General features: G+C 39.0%; 1 protein-coding gene across 14 annotated transcripts in view; it reads left to right on the top strand.

The window, feature by feature from the left end:
* Positions 1-20,411, top strand: part of EXD2 (exonuclease 3'-5' domain containing 2) — a 107,310-nt gene that overhangs the window by 72,143 nt on the left and 14,756 nt on the right. For all 14 annotated transcript variants that reach the window (XM_081513532.1, XM_081513533.1, XM_081513528.1 and 11 more), the window contains one exon: positions 14,030-14,286. In XM_081513532.1, the coding sequence (XP_081369658.1) occupies positions 14,030-14,286 (257 nt within the window). The remainder of the gene's footprint in view (positions 1-14,029; positions 14,287-20,411) is intronic.

Here is a 20,411-nt window from a genome sequence, read left to right on the forward strand (position 1 = left end):
TTAACTACTATAGCAGAGCAAGTTAAAGTGGCAAATAATCCAAAACCCCCTTCATTTTAGCTTTCAGTGTATTGAACTTCAGCTGATGCCATGCCTCCCTTCCGTTGTGATTGCATTTCCCTGATTGCTGCCACAGAAAAACCTTCATCCATCCTTCTTTCCATTCTTCCATCTCTGATTCCCTTTCTCTTTCATTTGCTTTTGTGTATTTGCTTGGTTATTATTTTTGTCCTTGTTTTATACAGTCAGTATTTGCTTAGATTTACGGAAGTGTTTACCTTTTTCTTTGCTCATCTTTCCTTATATCTCAGAACTTTCTGGCATCATCCCCTTTAAGGCCATCGTTTAGAGGAAGTTCACTTCTTGAGGGCTCATTGATAGTGAACTTAATTATTATTATTCTGTGAAAGTGAAAGTGTTAGTTGCTCAGTCGTACCTGACTCTTTGCAACCCCATAGACTGTTGCCCGCCCGGGCTCCTCTGAACTTGAAGAATACTGGAGTGGGTTGCCATTCCCTTCTCTGGGAGATCTTCCAGACCCAGGGATTGAACCTGGGTCTCTTGCATTGCAGGCGGATTCTTTACTGTCTGAGTCATCGAGGAACCCCATTGTTCTGAAAGTGTCCTTATTTTGCTTTTGATCTTTGGAGATATTTTCACTGGATTCAAAATTCTAGTTTTGCAGCTTATCAGTTTCAAGGTCACTCTCCATTGTCTATGATTCTTTATACATACTCAGATTTTTTGTAGACACTTTTAAGATCTTCTTTTTGAATTGCTGATTCTGAAGATTGACTAAGAATCTAAGAGAGACTGAGTGTTGTCGTCTTTCTGTATTTCCTGCTTGGAATTCAGAGAGATATCTGGATATAGTGATTGGTATTGTACATCAGTTCTAAATTCTCTTTGAAGGTTGCCTTCACCCTGTTTTTCCTTCTCTTCCTCCTCCTCTTTCACCTCTTCTTTCATGTTGAAATTTGATCAGCTATATTCTGAACTTTTTTGCTCTCCTACATGTCTTGTAATCTCTTTTATATTAAGCATGTCTTAATCTCTCTGGATTCATTCTGCACAATTTCTTCAGGTCTCTTTTCTTTTCCCTTTTTATTTCTTTCATTTTGTCTAATCTGCTATTTAACTTACTCCTTGAATCTTTTTTTTAACCTTTTTTTGTTGTGAAATAAAACACATCAAGAAAAGTGCCTTAAACAAAAATATTAATAAAACATCTGGATGGTTTATCTAAAGAGAACAGTGTGTAACTGGAAACTAGGTCAGGAAACAGAATTTGCTAGCACCCCAGAAGCTCCCCTTGTGACCCCTCGTAATCATTATCCCCCCTACCAGGGTTACTATTATCTTGATTTTATGGTATTTACTTTCTTGCCTTTCTTTATACTTTTACTACTTAAACATGCATCCCTAGGCACTATAGTTAAGCTTTGTCTGCTTTTAAAATTTAATGTAAATGAAAATATCAAGTGTGTATTTTGTGTCTGGCTTCCTTTGTTCCAACATTATGCTTGTAATATTTACCCATGTTGTGTGTGACTGTGATTTCATTACCATACGTCCATTGTGTGAATATATCATGATTTATTCATCCAATTTAATGTTGATGAACTTTTGGGTTGTTTACAGTTTGGGGCTGTTAAAAAGAATGCTGAAGTGAACAAATGCACTTATTATTGGGCATACGGTATTTATGAGTGGAGTTCTGGGTCTTGGAGTTTTATATATATATTTAACTCTTAAAATAATGCTAAATTGTATTCCAAGATGGTTTGTTTTTTTTTTAATAAATTTATTTATTTTAGTTGGGGGCTAATTACTTTACAATATTGTAGTAGTTTTTGCCATACATTGACATGAATCAGCCATGGGTTTACATGTGTTCCCCTTCCTGGACCCCCCACCCACCTCCCTCCCCATCCCATCCCTCTGGGTCATCCCATTGCCCCGGCCCTGAGCATTTGTCTCATGCATCGAACATGGAATGGTGTTCTGTTTCACATATGATAATATACATGTTTCAATGCTATTCTCCCAGAACGTCCCACCCTCACCTTCTCCCTCAGAGTCCATAAGACTGTTCTATGCATCTGTGTCTCTTATTCTGTCTCGCATATAGGATTCCAAGATGGTTTTAACTACCCTCATCAGTAGTAATGAGTGTACCCATTGTTTTCAGAAGTGGTTCTAAAAATTTAACTTCTCACTAAGACTGTATGAAAAATGCCTTTGTCTTATATCCTTGTCCACATCTGGTACTGTCAGGTTTTAAAATTTTAGCTATTCTGATGGATGTGTAGTAATGTTTCATTGTGGTTTTAATTTGCATATCCCTGATTAGCACTGAGATTGAGCATCTTTTTAAAAAATTTTTATTGATCATTTGGATATCTTTTTTTAATGGAGTCACTTGCCTCCTTTTTTTTTAATTCAAGTTTTCTTTTTTTTACTGATTTATAGAAGTTCTTTTATATTTTAGTTATGAACCCTTTGTGAGTTAAATGTATTGTAAATGTCTTCCCCCATTCTGTGGATTGCCTTTGCATTCTTTTATATTCTTTTAAAGCTTGATGATCAGAAAATCTATATAGTGCTGTATAACAAGCCTTACCTTATCTCGCTAGTCAAGAGTATACTCCCCTGTATTATTTTCTTGGAGTTTTGTAGTTTTAGATATTTAGATTTTATACCTTGCATATTTAGATTTTATATTCTATCTGGAATTGATGTGTGTGTGTGTGTGTGTTTATGAGTGAGGTAGAGCTGAGTTTCAGTTTTTCCCCTTATGGATGTTCAGTTGTCCTAGCACCATTAATTGAAAAGAGAAAATTTTTTCTCACTGCTGTGCAATGCTGCTTTACTATGAAACGAGCATCTGTATATGAGTCGATCTATTTCTGGACACTCTAGTAGTCTAATTTTCTATTCTTCCACCGGTGGTCACAAACTGTCTTAGTTACGGTTGCTTTATAATGACTTTTGATATCTGTGACCGCAAGACTTCCTTTTTTTTTGGCCAGATCTTAAGTTCTCTGACCAGGGATTGAACTTGCGCCCCCTGCAGTGGAAGCACAGAATCTTAACCACTGGACCTCGAAGGAAGTCTCAGCAAGACTTTCTATCTTGTTATTATCCCAGAAGGTCTTGGATTGTCTTGGTCCTTTGCACTTCCTTATATATTTTAGAATCAGCTTTTCAAGTTCTACCAAAGAAAAATTCTTGATATTTTGATTGCATTGGATTTAATAGATCACTTTGTGAGGAATTGACCTTATTCCAATATTGAGTTTTTTAATATAAAAATATTTACTTAGATCCTTAACCTCCCTTAGTAATGTATTTGTAGTTTTCTGAGATTTAATAATTCTATTATAAATGAAATCTTAAAAGATGTTGTTTCTGATATATATAAATGTAGTTTTATTAAAGAGCTTAGCTAAACCCACTTATTAATTCTAGTTACTTGTAGATTCTTTTGAGTTTCTGCATAAACTGTTATACCATCTGTGAAGTGAGAATTTTCTTTCCAGTCCTTACACTTTGTATTTCTTTTCCTGCCTTACTGTACTGGCCAGGATCATAATATAGTGCTCAGTATGAGTGATGATAGTAGGCATCCTTGACTCATTCCCTATCGTAGAATGACAGCTTTCAACATTTTCATATTGAGTATGTTGGTTGCATAGCATCATCGACTCAATGGACATTAATCTGAGCAAACTCTGGGAGACAGTGAAGGACAGGGAAGCCTGGTGTGCTGCAGTCCATGGGGTCGCAAACAGTTGGATATGACTTAGCGACTGAACACAACAAATGTTATCTGCAGTAAGGTTTCTTTACAGATTAAATATATTCAATTCTATTCTTGGTTTCTTTTTCTTTTTAATTTATTTGGCTGTGCTGGGTCTTAGTTGCAGCACTCAGGATCTTCCTTGCAGCATGTGAGATCTAGTTCCCTGACCAGGGATCAAACCTGGCCCCCCTGCATTTGGAGCACAGAGGCTTAACCATGGGACCACCAGGGAAGTCCCTATTCTTGGTTCTTAAGAGTTTTTCCTTTTTGTTTTTTCCTGGTCGTACTGCATGGCTTGTGTGATCTTAGTTCCCTAACCAGGAATTGAACCCACGCCCTTGGCAGTGAAAGCATGGAGTCCTAATCACCAGACTGCCAGGGAATTCACAACAGGTTGGGTTTTTTTTTGTTTTTTTTTTAAGAATGAAATACTGTCATTGGAGCAACATAGATGGACCTAGAGGATACTAAGTAAGTCAGACAAAGACAGATATTCTAGGATATCACCTAATATGATACAAATGTATCTATATACAAAACAGAAATAGATTCACAGACATAGAAAACAAACCAGTTTTCTGTTTAACAAAGGGAAAAGGAAGTGGAGGAGGGATAAACTAGGACTGTAGGATTAACAGATAGAAACTGTTATACATAAAATAGATAAACAAGGGTTTATTATATATCTTATAACAACCTATAATGGAAATTAATCTGAAATATATATATAACTGAATCACTTTGCCCTACACCTGAAACTAACAATTTTGTAAATCAATTATATTTCAGTTTTTTAGAAGTTTTTTTTAAATCATGAATAGTTGTTGAATGTTATTAAGTGCCTTTTCTGCATTTCTTGAGATGAGTATATGGTTTTTCTCCTTTAGTTTGTTGTGATGAAATACACTGATTTTTAAATTCCTGGAATAAACCCAACTTGGTCATGATGTCTTATTTTCCTTATACATTGCTGAATTCATTTTGCTAGTGTTTAAAAAAAAAAAATTCTATATTCATGAGTGATACTGGTTTATAATTCTACTTTCTAGAAATGACCTTGTCAGATTTTGATTAAAGTATGAGGCTGGCTTCATACAACAGGTTAGGGCTGTTCATTATTTTCGTGTTCTCTGGAGAAGTTTGTGTAAGATTGTCATTCTTTTTTCCTTAAATGTTTGATTAATATCTACTGGTGAAACCATCTGGAATTTTCTTTTAAGGGAGGTTTCTGAATTATGAATACAGTATTAAGATAGTTTGGAGGCTATTCATGTTTCCTATTTCTTCATGTCTGTTTTGATAAATTATATTTTTCATCTAAATCTTTTCTCAAAATTTTAAATTATGGACGTATACTTGTTTATAATATCCTCTAACAATTTTTTTTTTCCTATCAGATGGATACGTAAGGATGGCTCCTTTTTCATTTTTGACATTGCTTATTTTTTTCTCTCTTTTTTCTTGACTCCTTCCATGTGTTTATCAATGTTATTAGTCTTTTCAAAGAATCAGCTTCTGGCGTTGTTGGTCTTTATTGTTTGTGTTCTATTACACCAATTTGTGCTCTTCATTATTTCTTTTCTTCTACTTGCCTGAGTATAATTTGCTATTCTCTATCTATTCTTCACCCTACTCTAATCTGACATCCTATCATACTGCTGCACTGAAAGTGATGAATTTGATGCCTTTCTTGTTTTCCAATCCAGCGGACACTTATCTGGACTCATGTTATTCTAGCTCTCCAGAGCATCTGTGTAATTTCTGCACGAGACATTCTCTCTGGGTTTCATGCCATCACACTCTCCTATTTCCTATCTTACTGGTCTTTTCTCTTTCTAAAAAAATTTTTTTTGATTTATTTTTATTTTTGGCTCTGTTGAGTCTTTGCTTTCTCTAGTTGCGGTGCAGAGCTTCTCATTACGGTGGCTTCTCCTGCTGTGGAGCACGGGCTCCAGAGTGCGTAGGCTTCAGTAATTGATGCACATGGGCTCAGCAGTTGCAGCTTCCAGGCTCCAGAGCACAGGCTCAGTAGTTCACGGGCTTAGCTGCTCCAAGACATACGGGATCTTCCTGGACCAGGGATCGAACCCATGTCTCCTGCATTGGCAGATGGATTCTTTACCATTGAGCCACCAGGGAAGCCCCGGTCTTCTTCTTTTTCCTTTTCTGATCCCCCTTCTATCTCATGTCTAAATATTGAGATGACTTATGCTTGGTCTCTTCTGTACCCACCCCAGTTCAAACTCAGATGCCTACAGGGTCCAGATAGGAAATGTCAGTGAATGATGTAGAGTGATTGTTTTGCATTTTTGAAGGCATAGGAATATTTTTCAATTTCATAAAGAAATATTTTCCCTTCCTTTTTTCTTTAAGCACAAGGTCTATGATCTATTTTCCATTTTCCTAGTTTTGATAGGGACATGGACTGAGAAATATTTCTTTGTATTGGAGAAACAGTGGTTTACAGCTACAGTGATAAATAGGAAATGACAGTTGGCTTCAGTGTTGAGAAGACATTATGGTGAATTAGAGAATTTGTGCCTTATGTAAATGAAGAAGCTGCTGTGCAGTTCAAGCCAAGTGTTGCCAGATTGTCCAGTTCTTTAAAAAGAAACTTAACATAATAGATTATAAAAAATGTGAGCTCCACTAATTTAAAAGTTCTGACATAGTTTTTAAAATGTGGAGACCAAAAAAAAAAATATTAAACGTATCTGTGGGTCAGCATCTCTAACTTATGTCCTCTGTATTCTTTTTCTAAGGGATCTCATGTAATTTTGTGGCTTTAAATGTCATTGATAAGCTGAAGACTTTCAAAATTAGAACTCCAGCCTCTTTATATCCACCTATCTACTTGAATCCTCCTTTGAATGTCTAATAGTCATCTCAGACTTAATATGTTCCTAACAGAGCTCTTGATTTTTCTTCTCACACTTGTACTATCCCTAGTCTTCTCCACCTTTAAGATTAAAATCAGAGAGACATCCTCCCTCTTACAGGTTGTCTAACAGAAGTGATATGATTGAAAGTCAGACACAAACAGGCAGTTATAGAATGTTAAGTTTCTTTAATGGCAAAATATATGGAAATTCAAAGAAGTAGTTATAGAAAGCAGGAACTAACTCAGCATTCTCCCAGATAGAGGTATGTGTTTCCAGATTCCCCCGAGTTATCCATGGTGATGTGTAATTATGGATAAATCCTGTACAAAATGAGGATTCTGCCATGTTTTAGAAGCTATCATTGTCTTTCTCCTGGAGGCAGGGGATGGAGATGTTAAATATCTTTTTGGCCCCTGACTCCTGCCTGATTTTTTCTGGAGTCCCTGGCTAGAGACAGCCTTGCTTAACAGATGCAAATAATTAGTGTAATAAAGACTGAATGAAGTGAAGGTCATTTTCCCAAGAGCATCCCTCTGCTGGCCTACGCTTCAGGCTTGCCTGAAGTCACCTCCCTTTTCCTTATTACTAACCCTTCCCTTACATTTAGGAAGTATTACCAATGCTATCTCTAAAATAGATTTTGCACCGTCTACTTCTTTACATCTCCTCTATTTCCTTCCTAGTCCAAGCCTCAAGTATTTCTTATCTACACCTTTGCAATGCCTCCTGACTGGCCTCCCTGCTTGGACTCTTATATACCTACGATCCCTTCTCCATAGAGTTAGCAAAGTGATCTTTTAAAAATGCACACCTGATCATCTCAGTTCCCTGCCTAAAAAGGCTCCACTGCTTTGTATAAAACCAAGATGTCTGAATTACTTATGTGTTTTTAATGACTCATGTTCTTTCGCCTCTCTCAGCATCTCTCATTTTGTCTCCCATTCTCTTTCCATCCTCTTTCTTATTACTTTCCAGCCTCATTGGGCCTTCATTCTGTTGCCCGAACGGACAAGCTCATTCCTGTCTCAAAGCCATGGTCTAATTTAATTGATACAGTAACTCCACAGAGCGGGTGCTCAATGTGCATGCTAAGTCACTTCAGTCGTGTCCTCTTTGCGACCCTATGGACTGTAGCCCACCAGGCTTTTCTGTCCGTGGGATTCTTCAGGCAAGAATACTGGAGTGGGTTGTCATGCCCTCCTCCAGAGGATCTTCCCAACCTAGATATCAAACCTGCGGCTCTTGCATTGCATGCAGATTCTTTACTGCTAGTTAACTTTGTTCCAGCCCATAAATATGGTTTCAGATTTTTCTCTGCTCCCTGCTGCCATCGTGGGGTCATTTGAAAAATCACAGACTTTTCCATAATCTCTAAACCGATCCTAAGTGAATCACTGGAATACAGAAAAAGTTTTAGAAATTTTGTTTACAATGATTGATGGCATCATCCATTTAAAATTTTTGCTCTTGTGTGTATTTAATAACATCTATATCATTAGTATAGTATCAGTTCAGTTCAGTCACTCAGTCGTGTCTGACTCTTTGCGACCCCAGGAATTGCAGCACACCAGGCCTCTCTGTCCATCACCAACTCCCGGAGTCCACCCAAACCCATGTCCATCAAGTCAGTGATGCCATCCAACCATCTCATCCTCTGTCGTCCCCTTCTCCTCCTGCCTCCAATCCTACCCAGCATTAGGGTCTTTTCCAATGAATCAGCTCTTCACATGAGGTGGTCAAAGTATTGGAGTTTCAGCTTCAACATCAGTCCTTCCAATGAACACTCAGGATTGATCTCCTTTAGGATGGATTGATTGGATCTCCTTGCAGTCCAAGGGACTCTCAAGAGTCTTCTCCAACACCACAGTTCAAAAGCATCAATTCTGCGGCGCTTAGCTTTCTTCACTGTCCAACTCTCACATCCATACATGACCACTGGAAAAACCATAGCCTTGACTAGACGGACTTTTGTTGGCAAAGGAATGTCTCTCCTTTTCAATATGCTATCTAGGTTGGTCATAACCTTCCTTCCAAGGAGTAAGTGTCTTTTAATTTCATGGCTGCAGTCACCATCAGCAGTGATCTTGGAGCCCCAAAAAATAAAGTCTGACACTGTTTCCACTGTTTCCCCATCTATTTCCCATGAAATGATGGGACCAGATGCCATGATCTTACTTTTCTGAATGTTGAGCTTTAAGCCAACTTTTTCACTCTCCTCTTTCACTTTCATCAAGAGGCTCTTTAGTTCTTCTTCACTTTCTGCCATAAGGGTGGTGTCATCCGCATATCTGAGGTTATTGATATTTCTCCCGGCAATCTTGATTCCAGCTTGTGTTTCTTCCAGCCCAGCGTTTGTCATGATGTACTCTGCATATCACATTTATACGATTTAAAATGCATGTGTATATATATTGTGTATGTCCCAGACATTTTTTGAGTTGACTAACCCTAAAAGAATAAAAAAGACAGTGGCCACTGGATTGCATAAGACTAACAAAATTAAAAGATGGTTTATTATTTTTTCCTATTAAATGTAAATATAACATTGGTAGACCAAAAATTTTATTGTTTTCCATGGGTAGTAAGTGATGTCAGGGCAAAAAGATGTTGGCAGAAGGGGGAACTATAAGAAATTAAAACTAAACAGCTTATTTTTTAAGTCAAATTGATTCTGCTAGAAGCATTATTCTTCCAATTATACATTCAGTATAAATTGGGTACCTATTAGAATCATAAACATTTGGATTCCTAGTGGAAAAACCTTAATTATCATTCAGTAGATCTTAAGCATAGTTCAGAAACAGTATTAAAAAGATAACTTATCTATCTGTTTATTTAATGTATTTTAGACAGTGGAACTTGATTGAAAAGATTTTCAAAGATCCCTGCCCTTAGTAATTAGCAGTGAGTATTATATCAAATTCAGTTCAGTTCAGTCGCTCAGTTGTGTCTGACTCTCTGCGACCCCATGAATTGCAGCACGCCAGGCCTCTCTGTCCATCACCAACTCCCGGAGTCTACCCAAACCCATGTTCATCGAGTCGGTGATGCCATCCAACCATCTCATCCTCTGTCGTCCCCTTCTCCTCCCGCCCCCAATCCTTCCCAGCATTAGGGTCTTTTCCAACGAGTCAACCCTTCGCATGAGGTGACCAAAGTATTGGTGCTTCAGCTTCAACAGCAAACCTTCCAATGAACACCCAGGATTGATCTCTTTTAGGATGGATTGATTGGATCTCCTTGCAGTCCAAGGGACTCTCAAGAGTCTTCTCCAACACCACAGTTCAAAAGCATCAATTCTGCGGCGCTCAGCTTTCTTCACCGTCCAACTCTCACGTCCATACATGACCACAGGAAAAACCATAGCCTTGACTAGACAGACTTTTGTTGGCAAAGTAATGTCTCTGCTTTTAAACATGCTATCTAGGTTGGCCATAACCTTCCTTCCAAGGAGTAAGCGTCTTTTAGTTTCATGGCTGCAGTCACCATCAGCAGTGATTCTGGAGCCCAAAAAAGTAAAGTCTGACACTGTTTCCACTGTTTCCCCATCTATTTCCCATGGAGTGATGGGACCAGATGCCATGATCTTACTTTTCTGAATGTTGAGCTTTAAGCCAACTTTTTCACTCTCCTCCTTACCTTCATCAAGAGGCTCTTTAGTTCTTCTTCACTTTCTGCCATAAGGGTGGTGTCATCCGCATATCTGAGGTTATTGATATTTCTCCCGGCCATCTTTATTCCAGCTTGTGTTTCTTCCAGCCCAGCGTTTCTCATGATGTACTCTGCATATAAGTTAAATAAGCAGGGTGACAATATACAGCCTTGACGTACTCCTTTTCCTATTTGGAACCAGTCTGTTGTTCCATGTCCAGTTCTAACTGTTGCTTCCTGACCTGCATACAGGTTTCTCAAGAGACAGGTCAGATGGTCTGGTATTCCCATCTCTTTCAGAATTTTCCACAGTTTATTGTGATCCACACAGTCAAAGGCTTTGGCATAGTCAATAAAGCAGAAATAGATGTTTTTCTGGAACTCTCTTGCTTTTTCGATGATCCAGCAGATATTGGCAATTTGATCTCTGGTTCCTCTGCCTTTTCTAAAACCAGCTTGAACATCTGGAATTTCACGGTTCTCGTATTGCTGAAGCCTGGCTTGGAGAATTTTGAGCATTACTTTGCTAGCATGTGAGATGAGTGCAATTGTGCGGTAGTTTGAGCATTCTTTGGCATTGGCTTTCTTTGGGATTGGAACAAAAACTGACCTTTTCCAGTCCTGTGGCCACTGCTGAGTTTTCCAAATTTGCTGGCATATCGAGTGCAGCACTTTCACAGCATCACCTTTGAGGATTTGAAATAGCTCAACTGGAATTCCATCACCTCCACTAGCTTTGTTCGTAGTGATGCTTTCTAAGGCCCACTTGACTTCACATTCCAGGATGTCTGGCTCTAGGTGAGTGATCACACCATCGTGATTATCTGGGTCGTGAAGATCTTTTTTGTACAGTTCTTCTGTGTATTCTTGCCACCTCTTCTTAATATCTTCTGCTTCTGTTAGGTCCATACCATTTCTGTCCTTTATTGAGCCTATCTTTGCATGAAATGTTCCTTTGGTATCTCTAATTTTCTTGAAGAGATCTCTAGTCTTTCCCAATCTGTTGTTTTCCTCTATTTGTTTGCACTGATTGCTGAGGAAGGCTTTCTTATCTCTCCTTGCTATTCTTTGGAACTCTGCATTCAGATGAGAATATCTTTCCTTTCTCCTTTGCTTTTCGCTTCTCTTCTCTTCCCAGCTATCTGTAAGGCCTCCTCAGACAGCCATTTTGCTTTTTTGCATTTCTTTTCCATGGGGATTTTCTTGATCCCTGTCTCCTTATACAATGTCATGAACCTCTGTCCATAGTTCATCAGGCACTCTGTCTATCAGGTCTAGTCCCTTAAATCTATTTGTCACTTCCACTGTATACTCATAAGGGATTTGATCTAGGTCATACCTGAATGGTCTAGTGGTTTTCCCTGCTTTCTTCAATTTAAGTCTGAATTTGGCAATAAGCAGTTCATGATCTGAGCCACAGTCTGCTCCTGGTCTTGTTTTTGCTGACTGTATAGAGCTTCTCCATCTTTGGCTGCAAAGAATATTATCAATCTGATTTTGCTGTTGACCATCTGGTGATGTCCACGTGTAGAGTCTTCTCTTGTGTTGTTGGAATAGGGTGTTTGCTATTACCAGTGTGTTCTCGTGGCAAAACTCTATTAGCCTTTGCCCTGCTTCATTCTGTACTCCAAGGCCAAACTTGCCTGTTACGCCAGGTGTTTCTGACTTCCTACTTTTGCATTCCAGTCCCCTATAATGAAAAGGACATCTTTTTTGGGTGTTAGTTCTAGAAGGTCTTGTAGGTCTTCATAGAACCGTTCAACTTCAGCTTCTTCAGTGTTACTGGTCGGGGCATAGACTTGGATTACCGTGATATTGAATGGTTTGCCTTGGAAACGAACAGAGATCATTCTGTCATTTTTGAGATTGCATCCAAGTACTGCATTTTGGACTCTTTTGTTGACCATGATGGCTACTCCATTTCTTCTAAGGGATTCTTGCCTTAGAATATAGTAGTAGTAGATATAATGGTCATCTGAGTTAAATTCACCCATTCCAGTCCATCTTAGTTCGCTGATTCCTAGAATGTCAACGTTCACTCTTGCCATCTCCTGTTTGACCACTTCCAGTTTGCCTTGATTCATGGACCTAACATTCCAGGTTCCTATGCAATATTGCTCTTTACAGCATCGGACTTTGCATCTATCACCAGTCACATCCACAGTTGGGTATCGTTTTTGCTTTGGCTCCATCTCATCATTCTTTCTGGAGTTATTTCTCCACTGATCTACATTAGCATATTGGGCACCTACTGACCTGGGGAGTTCATCTTTCAGGGTCCTATCCTTTTGCCTTTTCATACTGTTCATGGGGTTCTCAAGGCAAGAATACTGAAGTGGTTTGCCATGCCCTTCTCCAGTGGACCACAGTCTGTCAGACCTCTCCACCATGACCCATCCGTCTTTGGTGGCCCCACACGGCAAATTAGCCGTGCTAAATATTGGAAGTAGAGATTTTCTGCTTTTTCTTGGAGAGACCTGATATTATACATTGAGGGAATTATGTACTAATAAAAAAAGGTGATTTGGCCACACCCAGGTGAATTATAGAACAGGAACCAGTGGTTGAATTTCTTCTAAATCTTTTTTACTTTGGCTGAGCCCCAAGAAACAGACACATTGGAGATCAAAGTGGCCTGCTTTCATTTGAGGATATGGACTGGCCCTCACTGATAAAGCCGTGCCTGAGAAGGGGAGTCCTAAAGCTTTTGTGAGTTAAACCATGGTTTTACTTAGCATAGAAGTAGATGCTGAGGATGAAGTCCCTCCTAATTTTATGATTCTTGATCTAGACTGTTTCTTCCACATGCTACAGATTGGGAAATTCAGGTTCCAGTTCTGACTTTGCCTCAATTTCTCTAGGTTTAGGCAATTTACCTCATTTGTAGCCCTTACATTTCTTCTCCTGAAAAATGAGAAGGATTGAAATTTATTGGATGCTTAACTTGGCTTCTGTGGATAGTTTTAGGGGACCTTGAATTAATGTGAATTTTGTATGTAAATTTTTCTAGGAATAATTTTCTTAGCTGTAAGCATTTTCTCCAATTTATCTATTACTTCAAAAAAAATTAAAACTAAATCAGTTAATATATAAAGTTATTTTCATCTCTTAAGATGTAAGAATCCTAGCTTATGCTCAGTATACATTTTTATGAACAGCTTATGAACATAAAATGCTGAGAAAGCACTTTGTGCTACCAGGATTTATCATATTGGCAGGTACCCACTTATTGTTAGTATTGTATTTCCTGCCTCTTTGTGAAAATCAGATCTTCAGCCAGTGATGCTCTGTAAATGAGTCAGTTGACTAGCATGCACGTGAAAGAGTCTAGAAAATGAAAACTGTATTCTCATTTGGCACTCATTTCCTTAGCTTTTTAAAACCAATGTGTCTCACAGGACTCTGCCAGTGTGTGTGTCCCAGTGCTCCTCCAGGTCAGCTGGTCACTATTTATGGCCTGCTCATATTTTAGGCTCATGTTTGGGCCCTCAGTAACCTGTTTCGGCTGCTGCTTCGGAGTCCATTGCATTTGTTAGCAAAGGCTCATCCTTAGGTTTGAGCCAAACTGGCCAGCTAGCTCTTCTCTTTGGGAAGTCAAGGAAGTACCTCTCAGACTTTTTTTGTTACAGTTTCACGTTATTCTTGGTACTGTGCTGGAGCATGAATTTGGCCCTGTTTTCCTCTGTTGCAGGTGAATTCGGAAGGCAAAGCCAGTCCTCTGTCACTCCTTCAGATGGCCTCTCCAAGTGGCTTCTGTGTCTTGGTTCGCTTGCCCAAGCTGATCTGTGGAGGAAAAACACTACCAAAAACATTGTTGGACATTTTGGCAGATGGCACAATTTTAAAAGTTGGAGTAGGGTGTTCAGAAGACGCCAGCAAGCTTCTGCAGGATTATGGCCTCATCGTTAAGGGGTGCCTGGACCTCCGATACATAGCCATGAGGCAGAGGTATGGTTTGTACAAACACTTGGATTCCTGTAGCTGTGGGGAATATTTTAGCAAAAGTTGTAGGTTACTGAGACTCAGTAATGAAGCCTCTAAAATTCTTTAGAAGCCTAGAGGCATCTGAGATGCCTGTTGAATTTGTGAGGAAGTATTCCAACTTCTGGGAAAACTTTAGCTATACCCAGAACTGGTCTTTTTAGTAAAACATTAATAAGGTGTCTCTATAAGCTACAGGTTGTAAACTGATGAGTTCCTTGGGCAAATTATAGTTGCAGATTTTTTTTTTTTTGCCTGTATGATATTTTGGGGAATTTTAGTATAAGTCCAGACGATTTAATGTAAAAATCTGGATTTCTAGCTTCTCTTAGGTGATTTGACTACATGAAGTCAATAGTTCTGGGTGGTAACAGTTGGCAGCTAGCACTGTCCTCTAGATGAGCATGCTTTGTTCAATTTGCCAGAGTCCCCACTTCTCCCGCTGTAACCCCTGACTCATCCTGATAAAGATTTGAATGTACAAACCATGCTTTAGGCCAAAGATAATGAAACCTAATGCTTCACTGAGAGGAAGAGATTGTCCTTTCCCTTGGCATTCTATTATTAGGGAAATTCGACCTTTTTTAAAAGGTATATTTTCATGTATATTTGTGGTCCGTGTTTTAATAGTGTGGACTGAAACAGCCTTTATCCCTGACTTTCTCCATGACACTGATATTAAAAGTTTGGAAGATTTGATAAACCAAGAGAAAACCTGATTAAAATCTATGTTTATCATAATTTTTTAGTATTAAATGAAATTCTACTTTGGCTTAGTAATTTGGCTTAGTAAATAAAACTCATAAAGTATCAAATTTTTCTAATAATACATTAAAATATTTACTGTATAATTTTTTTTAGCTCTGTAAAAGTATTTGGAGTATAACAGCAAAAGCCACTTTTCATCAGGCTCTCCTCCCCCTGGAACTAGCTCCCCAGAGGTGCCTGTCGTGGTCTGGGCATGGGTTGGAAAAGAATTTCCAGAAATGAGACAGAATGAGAGGGAAATAAAGTTTATTAGAGTGGGAGACGCTGTTAGTGGACCAGCTCAAGGGAGATCCGACGTTGAATGGGGATCCTTAGTCCACTTTTATACCCAGGGTACAAGGAGTAGGGTGGGGGTCTTGCGGGTCATTTGCTGATTGGATGAGGCACATATATTGGGTGGGGGGAAGAGTAAGGCAAATACCTCCTCCCTATGGGGTAGGAGGGGAGACAGGTTATACTATTCCATTAATAGTTACCTCATGGGGGAGGGAAGGGCAATAAGGGTCTGGTTTTTCCATTCCTGCTTTCCAAGACCCTCCTTGGTTTTATCTGCTCTTTTGTCCTTGGGTCACCACAGTGCCCACAGTCACTGCTATTAGAGGGCATGTGTATAGTGGCCAGGAATTGACTCTGGAGTGGACTATGTGGGTGGGAGTCCCCATCTTCCTCTTACCAGCTGTGTTACCTTTGGCAAGTTTCTGAGTCTCACTGTTCCTCAGTTCCCTCATCTGTAAAAAGTAGAAATAATAATGTTCCCATCTCATAGGACTGGTGTGAGGATTGAATGGGTTAAGCTATGTAAAGAACTTAGAAATAGTGTTTGACATATAGTCAAAGTGCTGTGTAAATTTCAGTCATCATCCTCATCATTACTACCACCTTCAACACCATGATCATTCGATTGATTTGTCCTTCCAGATCATTTTCTATCCAGTTACAGTCCTCTTTATGAGTATATGGGCTTCCCTGATGGTTCAGCGGTAAAGAATTTGTCTGCAATGCCCAAGATGCGGGTTCAATCCCTGCGTCAGGAACATCCCCTGGAGAAGGAAATGGCAACCCACTCCAGTATTCTTGCCTGAAAAATCCCATGGACAGAGGAGCCTGGAGGGCTACAGTCCATGGGGTTGCAAAAGAGTCAGACACGACTTAGCAATTGAGCACACACCCACGCATTGTGAGTATATACAAGTTATAAGTACCCTTACTTACACAGCTAAATGCAGAATGGCCAAGTGTCAAAATAAAAATTTGGCCAAAGCGGAATATTACTGTAAACTTCTCTAGATATAAGAATGAAGCATTCAGCTTTTTAATTTTTAATGAAATCTTATTAAAATTTTAAACATTGTTTATTTTATTATTGAATACTTTAGTAGTAAAATTTAAAAATTTTGACATTATAGTAGAAGAAAGCTGACATTATACTTAACACTTTTAGCTATAGGTTGTCCCTGATGTTGGCTGTAAGAGGTTGATACTTTGATTTGACTTTGGAAAGGAACAAAAATTTTCTTGGTAATGCTGTTCTCTTTTCTTCATGCTCTCTCTATTTTTTTATTATATGTTCAGTTCAGTCGCTCAGTCGTGTCCAACTCTTTGCGACCCCATGAATCGCAGCACACCAGGCCTCCCTGTCCATCACCAACTCCTGGAGTCTACCCAAACCCATGTCCATCAAGTCGGTGATGCCATCCAGCCATCTCATCCTCTGTCATCCCCTTCTCCTCCTGCCCCTAATCCTTCCCAGCATTAGGGTCTTTTCCAATGAGTCAACTCTTCGCATGAGGTGGCCAAAGTATTGGAGTTTCAGCTTCAACATCAGTCCTTCCAGTGAACACCCAGGACTGATCTCCTTTAGGATGGACTGGTTGGATCTGCTTTCAGTCCAAGGGACTCTCACGAGTCTTCTCCAACACCGCAGTTCAAAAGCATCAATTCTGCGGTGCTCAGCTTTCTTCACCGTCCAACTCTCACATCCATACATGACCATATGGAAAAACCATAGCTTTGACTAGATGTACCTTTGTTGGCAGAGTAATGTTTCTGCTTTTCAATATGCTATCTAGGTTGGTCATAACCTTCCCTCCAAGGAGTAAGCATCTTTTAATTTCCTGACTGCAATCACCATCTGCAGTGATTTTGGAGCCCCCAAAAATAAAGTCTGACACTGTTTGCACTGTTTCTCTATCTATTTCCCATGAAGTGATGGGACCGGATGCCATGATCTTAGTTTTCTGAACGTTGAGCTTTAAGCCAACTTTTTCACTCTCCTCTTTCACTTTCATCAAGAGGCTCTTTAGTTCTTCTTTGCTTTCTGCCATAAGGGTGGTGTCATCTGCATATCTGAGGTTATTGATATTTCTCCCGGCAATCTTGATTCCAGCTTGTGTTTCTTCCAGCCCAGCATTTCTCATGATGTACTCTGCATATAAGTTAAATAAGCAGGGTGACAATATACAGCCTTGACGTACTCCTTTTCCTATTTGGAACCAGTCTGTTGTTCCATGTCCAGTTCTAACTGTTGCTTCTGACCTGCATACAGGTTATATGTTATATGTTAGCAGAAGATAATTCATTATTGAGACTGTTGTGTATGATTCTGGAATCTTTCCTAGTGAAACTTTGAAGTGGCAAAGATGGCCTCTTGTTTTTAATTCATCCTCAAAAAATGTGAAACTTTCCCAAATGTGACATTTAAAAAAAGATTAGTGACCTAAATGGAATTGAATTAATAAAAACCAAGGGCTGACTTTCAATGAGGGTAATGATTTCAAAAATTACGAAATACTAAGGCTTGATAAATTGGATAGATGTTAAAAAGATTGAAATAAGGATTTTCCTGGTGGTCCAGTGGGTAAGAATCTGCCTGCCAATGCAGGGAACACAGGTTTGATCCCTCGTCCTGGAAGATCCCACGTGCCACAGAGCAACTAAGCCTGTACCCCACAACTACTGAAGCCCAGGAGCATAGAGCCTGTGCTCCACAACAAGAGAAGCCACCGTAATAAGAAGCCTGCGCACTGCAGCTAGAGGGCAGCCCCTGCCCACGGCAACTAGAGAAGGCCCATGCGCAGCAACCAAGATCCAGTGTAGCCAGAAATAAAATTTTTAAAATAAATAAACTAAAAAAGGATGAAGTAAGCATTTACTATCATGGAAGGAGGTCCCTGATGCATTAAGTGATAGAGCAAGTTTCAGAACAAAACCTGAGCAAATACTAAAAAACTGTATCTGCTCCTCCATCTAGCCACCTCTTTGCTTGTTTATCTGTAGAAAGTGTCTGGAAGGGCCTCAACATAACTAATAAGGGTCATTATTCTTGAGGAGTGGAAGTGGGGGGAGGTAGAGGACTTTCACTTTTCACCCATTACTCTTCTCTGTTGTCTGCATTTTTAACAATAAACATTCATTTCTTTTATAATTACTATTATAAGGAAAAACATGAAAAGATTTTAAAATAAAGAGAAAGTAGTTTATCTCCCCCAAATTCTTCATTTCCATGAATTGAACCTTATATATTTTACATAAGTCTATCTGGGCCTTTTTTTTTTAACTTTTTAGTCAGTTCTGCCATTTGGGGATGATGAAATCCATCAAGTTTCTGTTTGTTTTTGTAAGGAAAGACTTCCTTTTCTTTATCATTATAATGATTTCATTTTCCAGAGTAACTGAGGGAGTCCTGTATATTTTAACACCGATGGGAACCTCATCTCCTTCCTTCTCTAAAACTTCTAAGCTCTCACCTGGTAACCGGGAAGTCAGCTCCACTTGTGTAGACTGATTTGTTCTTTTTATTTTTGGACTGATATAGTCTTAGTTTTACATTAACCTTTATTTGAACTCTTCAGTCTTTGGCTAAATTAATTTTTTTCACTTCCCTGCAGCTATTTTAATCAGAAAGTGTTAAAAGAGTAGAAGATTATTTGATTTTATGGTACCTTCACTCCCTCAGTGAAGATAGCCTTATCGTATTTTTCAAATTTGAAAAGTAATGCACAAACACTAGCCAATTCATATATAAAAAATGTAAAGATTGCTGATCACCCCAAACCCCACACCTAGAGATAGCATCACTAACATTTGATTAATCTTCCTACTTAACTCTTTGTGCTTCTTCTCTCTCACATACCTAGAGTCACATGCACACATTTATTGTGTACTGTATATATATTAATACAAAGAGTTCATAACATATGTTTTCTTCATAATCTCTTTTTACTTCACTAATATGTCCTGGACATCTTTTCACATCAATACAGATCCACATCCTTATTTTTAACAGCTATATGGAATTTAATTGCATGGATATTTAACTAGTCTTCTACTGAGGGTGTTAGATTGTTTTCAGTTCTTTGCTACTATAAATAGTGCTGTAATGAAGATTGTTTTATGTACATTTGTCTTAGGATAATTTACTAGAAGTAGAATTATCAAATCACAGAATATTCCTGTTCAAAATTTTGAAAGTGAAAAAGCCTTTGACTGTGTGGATCACAACAAACTGCGGAAAATCCTTGAAAGAGATGGGAATACCTGACCACCTTACCTGCCTCCTGAGAAATCTGTATACAGGTCAAGAAGCAACAGTTAGAATTGGACATGGAGCAACAGGCTGGTTCAAAATTGGGAAAGGAGTCAAGACTGTATATTGTCACCCTGCTTATTTAACTTATATGCAGAGCACATCATGCGAAATGCCGGGCTGGATGAATCACAAGCTGGAATCAAGGTTCCTGGGAGAAATATCAACAACCTCAGATATGCAGATGATACCACCCTAACAGCAGAAAGTGAAGAGGAACTAAAGAGCCTTTTGTTGAAGGTGAAAGAGGAAAGTGGAAACGCTGGCTTAAAACTCAACATTCAAAAAACAAAGATTATGGCATCTGGTTTCATCACTTCATGGCAAATAGATGAGGGAAAAATAGAAAGAGTGACATGCTTCATTTTCTTGAGCTCCAAAATCACTGTGGATGGTGGGTGCAGCCATGAAATTAAAAGATTGCTTGCTCCTTGGAAGAATGGGGAAACCTAGACATTCCTAGGTTTATGACAAACCTAGACAGCATATTGAAAAGCAGAGACATCACTTTGCTGACAAAGATCCGTACTGTCAAACCTATGGTTTTTCCAGTAGTCGTGTACAGATGTGAAAGCTGGACCATAAAGAAGGCTGAGTGCTGAAGAGTTGATGCTTTCAAACAGTGGTGCTAGAGAAGACTCCTGAGAGTCCCTTGGACAGCAAGGAGATCAAACCAGTCAATCCTAAAGGAAATCAACCCTGAATATTCATTGGCAAGACTGATGCTGAAGGTGAAGCT

The sequence above is a fragment of the Giraffa tippelskirchi genome, chromosome 7 (assembly GCF_054371585.1).
Source record: "Giraffa tippelskirchi isolate mGirTip1 chromosome 7, T2T-mGirTip1v1.2.pri, whole genome shotgun sequence".
In the NCBI taxonomy this organism is placed as follows: Eukaryota; Metazoa; Chordata; class Mammalia; order Artiodactyla; family Giraffidae; genus Giraffa; species Giraffa tippelskirchi.